Genomic DNA, 12,633 nt, shown 5'->3' on the forward strand with positions numbered 1-12,633 from the left:
GAGGGTGGCCAGACACTACTTGAAAGTTCTTGTTTCCCCTTGAGGAAGTCACTTAACTTTTCTGTGCCTCTGTTTTCTCATCCAGAAACGGGGATAACGCTTCAACTGGCCAGCTCACAGCAATGTTGTGAGGACCCAATAAGATAGCTTACGCCAAGTGCTCAGAAAACGGTAAACTGCTAAATGCACATTAGAGTTTATTTAATTTCATCCAGGATTGGAAGCTACAGAGAGCTAATAAACATGCCACGTGTGGCCTATAGATTATAAAATGACTTAGTGTGTTCTGTTACTCCAAGGCATGCCATTTATTTACGGGAGGCGTTTACAAAGCACCTGCCAGGCGCTAGGCGTTCACATGTGCTGAGGACATGGGGGTGAACCTTTCCCAGCCTGGCCTTCAAGGAACTGACGGTCTAGTGGGCAGAAAGAGCAGGAGAGCCGGCAGTGAGAATGGAGGCAACCAGTGCTGACAGAGGAGTCTACATCCAGCTCCGCTGAGGAACTGGGTTCAGGCGCCACCCCTCAGAAGGGTCAGCCAGACAAAGAGGAAGTGAAGGATGCTCCTGGCAGAGGGAATGGCATAAGCAAATGCCAGGGGCCTCGGGACTACTCTGAGCTTATTATGGGCCAGGCAGTGTGCTAAGCTCTTCACGTATATTATCGCACCTCATCCTCCCAATAGCTCTATGAGGAAGAAACTATCATCATCCCTCCATTTTTTAAAAAAAGAAACAAGTAAAATTAATTTTTATTTTATTTACTCTATCTAAAATATCATTTCAACATGTAATCAGTATAAGCAATTACTAATGAGGTATTATACCTTCTTTATCTTGTACCAAGCACTGCATGTCAGTGTGTATATTATACCTACAGCACCTCTTGATTTGGATTAGCCACATTTTAAGTGCTCAATGGCCACATGTGGCTAGTGGCTACCATACTGGACAAAACAGCAGTAGAGTATGAATGCCCATGTAACCATTTATTAGTGTTGTGGTCTGCATTGAGCTTTTCAGAGTATCAGTTACTGATCCATTAAGTCATCCCTCCATTTTTAAAAAACAGGTAAGGGGAACAAAGCACAGAAAAGTTAAAGTAGCCTGCCTGAGGTCACATAGCAGCACGTGGTCAAGCCGGAATTTGGCCTAGTGTCCACCTGACTCCAGCGGTCCTGTCTGAACCACATCCTTCCTGTCTGGCCTCCCTCCAAGGTGGGACCAAGGTTTCGAGCCTGGGAGCCTGGCCTGATCCAAACAGAGAAGTCAGGAAAGGGAACTGGGCTGGGGAAGGCAGGGAGTGAAGACTGCCTGCACTTAGGGTAACTTTGAGGAGACAGCGAGACACTCAAGTAGAAGTGCCCCGGAGACCCTGAAGACATATGAGAGTGAAGCCCAGGGAGAGGCCCCGGAAGAGGGCGATTTTGGAGACATCAGCACAAAAGTGATGGCTGAAGGCAAGGAGATGGAAGAGGTCAGTGGAGGAGATGACAGCAGAGTCAAGGGCCGAAGTCATGCACGAAGCAATGTCACAGTTACAGGCTGAAAAGCAGAAAAAAAAAAAGGGTTCCCAGAAGCTTGCAGTTGTTGTTGGAGGGATAGGAGATGAACCGGAGAGGAACAAGCGAGGTGTCACTGAAACCAGAGAAGACAGAGTTCCAAGAAGTGGGATGGTAATGCGTCAGAGGAAAAAAAAGAAAAAAAGAAATTGAAGCAGAGGAAGCGGCATTACCTTAGGCAAAAAAAGAGTCACAGGATCTCTCTGAGGGAGAAAATTTCAGGAGGGGAGAGAGGGTAGACGCCAGATTGCAGGGGAAGGGGAGTCTGTGGGCAGGGAGCGGGCAGTTAAGTAGGGAGGGAGGTCAGCACGGAAGGAAGGAGTGTGTCAGATGGTCACCAGAGAGGCCAAAAGATTGGGGGGCAAAAAGGGTTACACCGGGGAGTCTAATGTCCTACCAGGGGAGCCCATGAGGTGAGACGGCAGGGGAGCCCATGAGGTGAGACGGCAGGGGATGAAGATGTGCCCGGGCTATTAGTACGTGTCCGGGAAGGATCTGTTCATTGACTGAGGGAGAGGTTCTCACCTCTGAGAAAAGAAAACGTTCCGAGTGCTGGCGGGAGGACTAAACATTCCATGTTCCAGGGTACATGGAAAGCGGTGCCGAGGTCAGAGATGTCTGTGTGGAGGAGGGGTGTGGGAGCTGGGGAAACACTGCCGCCAGCGAGCTCAGGTTTATGACTTTCACAGACTGCTCAGTGGAGTGGCTTTGCCTGGGTTTCAAACAAACTTCTGAAATGAATACTCATTCTGGGACCGCAGAACAATTTCTAAACATTCTGTGCAAGACTCAGCTTCATGAGTGTTTCAGAAAACCCCATCACCGTAAGTTGTTTTTTTTTTTTTAAAGACATAGGGATTTTCCTTAATTAAAACGATTTCACACTGCTCTGATTTTTTTTTAATTTTTAACTTTTTATACAATTTTAAAGGTTACGCTCCATTTACAGTTATTACAAAATATTGGCTATATTCCCCGTGTTGTACAATATACCCTTGTAGCCCATCTTACACCCAGTATGTTGTACTTCCCATCCCCTCACCCCCCACTGGAAACCGCTAGTGTGTTCTCTACATCTGTGAGTCTACTTCTTTTTTGTTTTATTCACTAGTTTGTTGTATCTCTGGCATCACCACTGTAAGCTTTAAAAGATGTTAAGACCAGACTGGTTTTATGGGATGAGTTCTCAGGCTCCCAAGAAATTCCAACAGGAGGCCAAGGATTTGGCAGGAAGCTCAGGAGGGTGGGGGGATGTTGAGTTACCAGAGTCCCCCCTTAACATGGCTGTGCTGAACACTCCCTTCCCGACTGGAAAGGCCTTGCCTAAGTGTGATCAAGTTGCAGCAGGTGAGGCTGATTTCAAGCTGTCTCACCAAGTGCTTAGAGACGCCCATAGTCCTCACGCTCTACTGTCACCCCTTCAGAGGAAGATCACAGATATGCCAACCTCAGCGTTTCCAGACCTAGAGCAATTCTTAAGAAATTGTTAGGGCAGGTGGCTCTAGCAGCCATCACTTAACTGCAAAACTCAGGCTGACAGTCCACGGATTGGTTCCCAAGCTGCCAGAGTCCTTTTGATCTACAAAAATTAGCCCTGAACTCTTTTACTTTAGAAGCCTATGATCGTGTGATTTGTAATTGAGTGGGTTTCAATACACAGAGGGCTGAACTGCAGCCTCTCAAGAAGAAGTGTTTCTTTATATAGTGGAAACCCAAGGTGACACTTCACTGTACCATGCAGGTGATGGGGCCACCCCGTGACATCCAATGGATTACAATGAAGTCTTGTTGCTATGTCTCACCAGGCAAATACATGACATCCTGGAGCATTTCCTTCTAGTTTTATACTGTGCTTTCAAAGGAAGGTCCTGGAAAGGGCCACTCAATAAAGGATGCTGCTGACGACCTGGACAGGGCATGTGTGTCTGGGGGAGGTGGGAAAGCATCCCTGGTCTTCACACCCAAAGCTTTGTGATTGAGGATCACAGCGCTGCTTACACTTCCCTCGGGGAAGGGAGGGGTGGCCTCTCCGTACCCTATGCCAGCCCCTCTGTCCCAGCCCTTGTTTTCCTGTCTTTCCACCCAGGGGACAGGAGCTTCATGAGGCCAAATCCCATGCGGGTCTCATTCCTGGATGAATCTCATTAAGCATGAAGCCCCACAGAGGTTCAATAAAAAATCGGTTAGTGGGAGGGAGGCTGGTGGTCCTTCCAAGTCCCATCACCACTGGGGTGGGGGGAAAAGCCTTACTTTCTCTTACTCCAGAGCACAGACTAGAGCACCAGCCCCACCAGCCCTCTCTCCTTCAGGAGCTTCTGAACAAAATGGTGCTCTTCCTTTTTAAACAAAACTGCTTTTAGTGAGCACCTACTTTATGTCCCGCTCTACCAAATACCCTTAGTGGATCTGCACCAAAAGTGGAGGATGGAAGTGCTGGGCTTATTTTAAAGCGGAGGAAGTGGCCTGAGCCTGCCAGCATGATAGAGAAGCCCCGACATTCACACAGCACCTTCCAGTGTGCAAAGCACCCTCCCTCTTCCCATCACAAATGATCCCTACAACGCCTCTTTGAGGCAGGGGCAAGGATTACATGCCTATTTCCCATACAAGGAAACTGGCTCAGAGAGGTGAAGTCACTTACCCAGGGACAAACAGCTACTATAAGAGGGAAGAACCAGGACCAAGCTCTGGGTCCCCTAACTTGTGTTGAGGTGCCTTTTCAAACTCCCCAAAGCAGGAAGGCGCCCACAGGAGCTCCTTTTCAGAGCTGCCCTGTTCTCAGCAATCTGGGCTGGGGCCAGGGAATGAAGTGGGCTGGAGTGCGGCAGCTCCAGGAGGGGCAGCAAAGAAAGGGCACCTTGAGCTCAGCCATGGCCTGTCCTGGTCCTGCGGCCAAGTCCTGGATAAAGTGGAGAGGGTGTGAGAACCCCATGTCCTCCCCACCAGGCTCTCCATGAATCACAAGGACAGAAGCAGGATGAAGGAACACAGAACTCATGGAGCAGCTGCTCAGAAAAATGGTGGCTTTTGCTATCCACCAGATCAGGGGTCCTCAACCCCAGAGATCACGAGTCCCGGCAAATCCATCACGTGCCATGTATTTGCATGCATGTGGCTGTGTGGCTTCTTCTAGAGAATGAATCTACTGCCTTGCTTAGATTCTCCAAATGAGTCCATGACCAAAACAAGGTTACAAGCCACGATATCACACCATTAGCTGCTTGAGGGCAGCACAGTTCCCCAAAACAGCCCCAGAGCCTGGCTTCATGCCTTACACAAAGTAGGCACTCAATAAAATGACAAGTGAGCCAACAGAGGCACCTACTGACAAGAGTAACTCATTTCTATCAAGCACTTGAGTGCCAGTGCTCAGTGCTAAGCTGCTGACAAGCAGAACCCAGGAGGCACTACTGCTTTCCCTATTTGGCAGATAAAAACTGATATGTAGTTTAGATCATGCAGATAAAAACTGATCTGTAGTTTAGATCATCAGTAACCTGCCTTAGGTCGCACCATCAGTAGGTGGGAGAACCAGGATTTTGGCTACAGAAAGCCGGAAGGAAATGGCCAAACATTCCCATTCCTGGGTTCCCTCCCCACCCCAACCTTGTCCCAATCCTGCACACTTTATCAGGGAGTGAGCCCTGATATCTGATTATATTTGCAGTCACTCCCCACCATTGTCGGCTCTTGATGAAACTTGCTATTCTAGTGCAGTCAGTACAGAGGGAAGCATCAGCATCGCAGGGGAGCTGCTTAGAAATTCAACTTCTGGGACTTCCCTGGTGGTCCAGCGGTTAAGAATCTGCCTGCCAATGCAGGGGACGTGGGTTCGATCCCTGGTCGGGGAACTAAGATCCCACGTGCCGTGGGGCAACTAAGCCCGTGCGCCACTACTGAGCCTGTGCACCACAAATAGAGAATCCTGGAGCCCACGCGCCGCAACGAAGATCCTGCATGCCGCCTCTAAGACCCAACGCAGCCAAATAAATAAATAAATATTAAAAAAAAAGAAACACGAAATGCAACTTCTCGCCTATACCCATGAAATCCGAATCTCTGGAGGTGTGGCCCGGGAATCTGGGCTTTGGCCAGCTCTCCAGGAGGGTCTGATGCCAGCTCAAGTTTAAGAAGCTGTGCTCCCCAACCCTCTTCCAGGCACTGCTGGTCTGGAGGCCCTCCCCTTGGTCCATCATCCCAGGGTCATCTATTGGCATTTGGGTTTGCCACCCAAAAAGGAGAGAACTGATCCACATTTCCCAACCCCGGACTTGTCACACCCTAGAAGACAGACAGAAGCAATAGGAAGGTGGCTTCTTCAATGACGCTGGCCAGGAGCACTCCATCCAAAGCGTAGCTCCTTGTCCTTTTTATTCAGAATAGCCAGTTCTTACGGATCAAGGCACTTGTCACTGTCCCACTGGATACGTTTTACTAGTTTGCACCACTAGTGTGCCCCCACCAGCCTTCAAGTTCCAGGGAGGCAGGAACCATGCCTGTTTTTATCATCCTGGCAGCCAGCAATAAGCAGAGTTCCCAACACCATCAGAGAAGCTCGCAAGACTTCACTGATTGAACACATCAGGTGGTGGCCAGAAGATGGCTTTAGCAGGAACAGGTGTTAGTATGTAAATAAATATTTCTCACCTACCTGAAAGGCTACTGAGTCGTTTCTGCTGTTCTGTGATAAAAAACAAAAAATACACAGTGTGAGTGAGATTTACACACACATGGTAAGACCAAGAAGTCCTGGCATAACTCGTTAGGATCCCCAAACCTGTGTCCTCACCGTCCTCTGGGCTTAGATGCTAAAATGCTGTGTAGTCCAGCAGAATACAGGGATATTAATGTGGCTTCATCATCTGGGTGTGGTGTCTCCTGTCCCTCTCCCCCTAGATTTGTGCCAGGATTCGGGGAACAATCTCTGTTTTCTGGTTGTTTACATCTTAAAGTGATCCGATCACTGAAGGAGGCCCTCAACTCCCCTGGTCTCAAGGGAGCAGGACCTTATACACCCCAATCTTGGTACGTTTTGAAGGAATGTAATCATAACCATGACAGCTACCATCTGAGAGCTTGCTAAATGCCAGATATTGTTTTAAGAGCTTTCACATGTGTGAACGCTTTTAATCTTCACAGTAACTCTAGCAGGTAGGTCAGCACCGGCTGAGAGACCTCAGACAAGGGGCACAAACTACCCAAGATGACACTGAAAATCAGAGCTGCGTCTAGAACCTGGGTTCCCCAGGTTTCTTTCCAACTCTAATCACCGGGTCCCACTGGTTCCTTAACAGTGGGAGGTCCATTGGTTTCCCACCCTCCTGGGCAGTCTCGCGGTGGGGAGGCCAGCATCTCCTTTGGAGAGTTCTGTGCCTATGTGCTTTGGGATAAGCACAAAAATGACCTTTACCTTCTGCAGCTGCTAAATATAAAGCAGCCACATGTATAAAAATAGAACACTTGCCAGCCCATGGGTGCTGTCATCATTCCCCTTGGCGGCGTCCCCACCCTCCCTCCAGAACCAGCGTGGCGAGAAGTAAACAGAGCAGCAGGGGAGCTCACAGCCAGTGGAAGTCACCCTGTCTACATCGGGCATGTGGGCAAGGTTCACACTAGCTGGACCACAGAAGCCCAGCAGAGCCCTAGGCTCAGCTCTGCCAGCAACTTGCCAGATGGCACTGACCAACCACATAACGTCTCAGCCTCAGTTTCCTTGTCTGTTAAATCAAAGTGCTCACCGGATCTATGGTACCCAAACACTAGTCTCCAAGCTGGAGGCAAGGCCTTCCCTAGCAATTAAAAGCAAATTTATTCAGTTGAAAAGATTATGTGGTATCGCACTTCTGAGGTGTGGAATAGCCTTTCCTTCATAGAAAGAGATGCATGCAGTGTAGATCACAGTGGTTGTTTCTCAGGAGTGTTATTTAGCAAAAGTTAGAAATTAGCAACCCCAGGCTAGTCCCCAGACCGTTTCACGTGACCATGAGATCCAGAAGTCTGGGACCGCGGAACTCCTGTCCTTCATGTGCTCCATGGACATGCCCTGCAAGCTTGCTGAAAAATGCAGAGCTTCTCCCCCATGCCTCCCCGCCAAAGACCTCCTGAATGTGACTCCCAGTGCGCTATGCACACTGAAGACCAAGAACCACCCAGGCACTCTCTCTCTCAGTCCTGAGAGTTTTCCAGTTTAAATCCTCCTCCCCAGACTGATCATAGCCATCTGCCCTCAAACACATGTGGGACGGAAAGCTGCAGAGAGAGGGGCAAGGGCTATGTTTACACAACCGTGAGAGCCAGGCCAGAGGTGCAGTGCCCCTCCGTTTGTTTGCAGTAGGGGGGCCTGGCCTGGGGAGACAGGGTTATTGTCACACTATGCCCTGGGGCAGCCTAGGCAAGAGCAAAGGGAACCTTTTTTATGATGACTAAACTAGAATTCTAGAAGTGGAGCAGAGTTACCACTCCCTCAGGAGACTTTGCAATAGTTAAATTGTTTTCACGGGTACTTTTTGTGAGGCAAAGCAGGGCTGCCAGGCTGGGTAAATTCCAAAGCGAAGCCAAAAGTGCCTGACCTAAAGTGAGTTGATGATTAGTGATCCAAAGCCGGTTGCACTAGGCGTTTCCGTTCTCCTCAACTCTTCCCACCTCCTTAAGGAGCGTAGGGGAAGCTACCTTTTAATTCCAAACAACAAACGTACTTGAACCCTTTTCTGAAGGACGTGTGATTCAGGCTGCACGATTCTGATGTTTAAGCCCAAAGGCAGGACTTGGACAAAAGAGAAAGGCAAGAACCAAAGGCATCTGAGTAAATAAGAAGACTCCATTTGTTCAGGGAAGAAGCAAAAAAGGAACTACAGGCACTTCTGTGCCCAAAAACGTCTCACTAGGTGTCATCAGAAGTAGCTGGCATTACACTTGGCATTTCCCAAAAACCAAGTGGCCTTGGGAATAAACTGCCTTTCCTTCTGGGAACTAACTTGCTTCTTTTTGAGTGGGTTTTTTAAAAAGATGAGTCATAAAGAAGTTCATAGAGAACTGCAATTTCTCTTTGTCCTGCATTACGGACACTTTCTGGGCAGAGAAAGCTACTGCCAGTAACCGCTGAAAGGAAAGCAGGCTCTTACGTAGCTTAGTGTAGGGGGTGGGACCCTTCTATCTTTTGAAGAACACAGATTCATGGGTGAAAATTAATATGGGAACCACACAGAATGAAAAAAATAAAATTACTAAAATAACTAAGATTTGAGTGGGATGATTGTGAGAAAATGTTTCATTCATCTGCTTTTCAAGTTTGGGGCAGGAAATAGAAAACTCCATTTAATATGGAAAACAATTAAAAATAGACTCCAGTCCCATTCTCATCCAAGTCAATACAGAGAGGGAGGGGAGGAAAAGTATGAAGCAGACGAGCAGGGAGTCAAGAAAGGGAAGATATGGTACCGAGCTTTGAGCTCTAAATAAAATAATTAAACCTCCACCGTTCTTTGAAATTCAGACTCAAGAGCCCTTTCTACACTAGGAAACTGCTTGAAGACTTTACATTTCACACTGCAAAGGACTTTTGTGAAGGGGAAGTTTATTCCTCTATGGAGTTTCAAAAAGGAAAACTTGGGACTTAGAATCATCTTCTGGGATTTTAAAGCAGAAGGGTCAACATACATCATTACTACCTCAATGTGCTCCGTTTCCCCTACGACATCCCTTCAGAGAAAGGGAAGAACCTACCAGCAGCAGTCAGAGAAACTCTAGAAAACAAACATGAAAACCCTCAGCAAAGCTGTCGGGGGCCACAAAGGGTAAGGGGCAAGAAGCCACACCAACGTCAAGTCCCCAGAAGGTGGTGCCACTGAGGGAAAGCCCAGTGCAGTGACTTCTGGAGAGAATGAAGGCCATGAGTCACTAAAAAAAAGTTCAAAAGCCTTTGTTTTAGAGATACAAAAACATGTTTTCTATTCTAGAAAATTTCCCATCCAGTAGGTTTTCTTTTTTTTTTTTTAATTTTGGTGCTCAAAAGTTTGCTTTCTAGAAAATTCATGTCACAGAACTACAGGATTTAGGACAGTAATTAAAAGAGGTATTACTGCACCTGGATTTTCCTAGCAGAGACCTGACTAGAATTCTCATGACGGTAATTAAGGGGCAGATGTTTTCCTTTCTGTCTTTTCTTTCTTTTTGGAGCTCCCATCTGAAGACAACTGAATACCAAGGCTGTGGGACACACGTCACCTACTTACTTATTCAGACACCTGACCTCATGCCCAGACAGGGGCCTCTGTCTGCTGCTGTGATCTACTTTGTGGGTCGTGGGAGTGAGTAAACTGGGGCAGGTGGCCTCAGGGAAGGATGGGATTTGTAGAAAATGCTGTGGAATGGCAGAATTCTTGCCCCGGATGTCACAGTGCAGCTATGGCTGATTCCAGCCAGCTGGGGGCGGGGTGCTCCTCGCAGATCCCTTACCTCGATTGTGTTGCAAGAGCACAATAGTAGGATTGACAATTGTCGTGGAGGGGTAGGCAGATGATGGCTTGCTAACTGGTGCAAAGGTCTGGGAATCAGTTCCAACGTGCGATGAAGAAACTTCATTTAGTAGAGGACTTGAGTCCTGAAAAGAAAACAAACGTTGTCACTCACTGCAACTACGTGAAACCAAGAGGTAACGCTTTTTAAAAAGAAGAGATTTAAAGCTTTACAAGGACCTTAATTATAAAAAGAAATGTAACCAGTGAGACATATTAATTCCAGTTAGAAGTTTAATCTGGAATGTTCATTCTCTTTGTTGGGATTAGTAAGGGGAGAGAAGGAAGGTGAATGTTACTCGAAGTCTCAGCAACGTCATTCATTATTTTCATCTGGTCATAACTGTGGCTCAATCCGGTTACTGAAAAAGCAAATTCGAAGAAGCATAACATGCAAAACTCATGCAATCCCCAGTGCAATCTGAGAACAAAAGGTGGTTTAATTGGGGAAAATCAGGAAAGTTTAGTACTTGTTTAGGGCAACATGAGACACTGTGAGGACGAGAAGCCATTGATGTAAGAACAGGGAAGAGTTAAGTACTGGAACTCTTGGAAAGCTACTCTTACCTACACCACTGAACGACCCTATTAGCACTTACTTCTGAGATTTGGACATTATCTTGTCGTACTGTGACATTTTCTCACTCTAATATTGACTGACAAAGATCTCTGAAGTAAAGACTTCTGAAAGTCCTGACTTGGAAATTCTGAGGTGTCTGCCAGAAATACCAATAAAATTATTACTACTAACATTATAATCTGCATGATGGGAATAATAGCAGTCTTTTTAAAGACATGAAAATAGGACCTCAAAATGTAGTAAAGATATGTAGACAGTTTCCTCTATCATGCCTATAAATTTTGCAAAGTTTCTATTTTGAAGTTTACAGACCCCAAAGCCAGAATGTCATTCCCAAAAGGTTTGAAGAACAAGACTGATAGTTACCTTCTAGATAAAAGTGTAGCTTAAAGCAATCAGTGTGCTCCAACCAGAGACCAACTGCTCCGTAAGTACCTGCAGGACAAGGGCTATGCCTCCCTTCCTCCTCTTCCCCCTGCACCTAGCACAATACCCTGCAGACCATGGGTGCTCGGTAAATGCCACAGTAGCGGACAGGAGTCGTCTATCAGCAAAGGTGTCTCTGAACAACCTCTGTAGCAAGAGAACACGTGCCCACCAAAAGAGAGGATGTGAGTGTCAGGACCCGGGACAGCTCCTGACACACAGTAGGAGCTTCCTTTGAAAACACTGGCTTGGTCAGCTCACCTCTTCTGAAAGTGCCCTAACGTCATAGGTGTTAGTTTTGAGTGGCAGCTCAGTTTAGTAAATAAAACCTTTTCCTAAGACTCGAGAGGCACAATATGATCTTGTTCAAAAAGTGCCTCATCTCAATTTTTTCTTTTGTATAGTGGAAAAACAATTACACTTTTCCTAATTTACTTCCAAAGTGATGTAATAAAGATAACTCTGCCATAATGCACCCAAGAAACAAAAAATCAGGCATACAGCTCCTTAAAGTATAAATGCCTGGATGAATCGTGTGAACATTAAGCATCTCACAAATTTTACTCTGGCGTAAATGTTATTTCTGGAACATCACAAAAATAGCTATTGGCTAAAAGAACCTGGATCAATTAACATGAATTTTCTTCCCTCTTACTCTCCAATCACTGCAGATGGAGCAGATATCAACTTGTGGCTTGGCCACCATCCACAGGGGCTCCTGTTCCTCTTGACAATTCTCACTCATTGCAGGAATCCAACCAGTTTCCTTTTTCACCTCTTACTCTGTTTGTACCCAGGGCCAAACCAGAAGTTATCGGGCCAAAGGAAGTCCTCCTGGGAAGTCAGTACCAGGCTGACCAAACAGGTTTGCGAAATGGAGGACACTGTCCCGACTAATCTGTCCTGGCACACATGAGACAAGCTCAATATGAAAATCTAGATCTATGCAAATGACAAAGTGCAGGGTACACAAGAAAGCTACTCATGATATACCAGTGCACTAAAAATAAGATTTGCTTTACATGCTGCTCCAGAGAAACATTCTGTGCCTGTACTCTCCAAAACAAGAGTGGCTTCTAAACGCACCTATAAATTGAGCTGGGGTGAGGAGAATGCATCAGTGAACAATCTAGCACTTTCCTCCAACAGGGCTGAGTGGAAAAGCTCAAAGCTAGGATATCCAAAGCCCCTGGGCCACATGTGGCCAGGTCCTCACCTAACCGTGATGTGCTGTATCTAGAGATTACAGAAGAGGACCCTGCCCAGGATGTAGCCTTTCCCAGCTTTGGCGTGCCTGATATCTCACTGTAATTTCTCTTACAAGTCAAAAAACAAGTTCCCTTCCTGCTTTCTGTGTGACTGGCTTCAGTTTAATGAGCCACCGGAGCCAGTTTTGTAGGCATACCTCTTTACGCAGAGGGATGTCAATGAACGTTTAATTCCATCAGCCAACTGCATGACCCACTAGGTTGCTACATTTTAAAATGTGGTCCACAGATCCTCAGCATCAGAATCCCCCAGGATGCCTGTTACCAAATCTCAGTCCTCGGCCC

General features: G+C 46.8%; 1 protein-coding gene across 50 annotated transcripts in view; it reads right to left on the reverse strand.

The window, feature by feature from the left end:
• The window catches only part of SORBS1 (sorbin and SH3 domain containing 1), a 241,433-nt gene that overhangs the window by 80,066 nt on the left and 148,734 nt on the right, over positions 1-12,633 (reverse strand). For all 50 annotated transcript variants that reach the window (XM_082406464.1, XM_082406460.1, XM_082406437.1 and 47 more), the window contains 2 exons: positions 10,016-10,160; positions 6,213-6,242 (listed from right to left, as the gene is read on the reverse strand). In XM_082406464.1, coding sequence (XP_082262590.1) covers positions 6,213-6,242; positions 10,016-10,160 — 175 coding nt within the window. The remainder of the gene's footprint in view (positions 1-6,212; positions 6,243-10,015; positions 10,161-12,633) is intronic.

The sequence above is a fragment of the Balaenoptera borealis genome, assembly GCF_965194805.1.
Source record: "Balaenoptera borealis genome assembly, chromosome: 10".
NCBI lineage: Eukaryota > Metazoa > Chordata > Mammalia > Artiodactyla > Balaenopteridae > Balaenoptera > Balaenoptera borealis.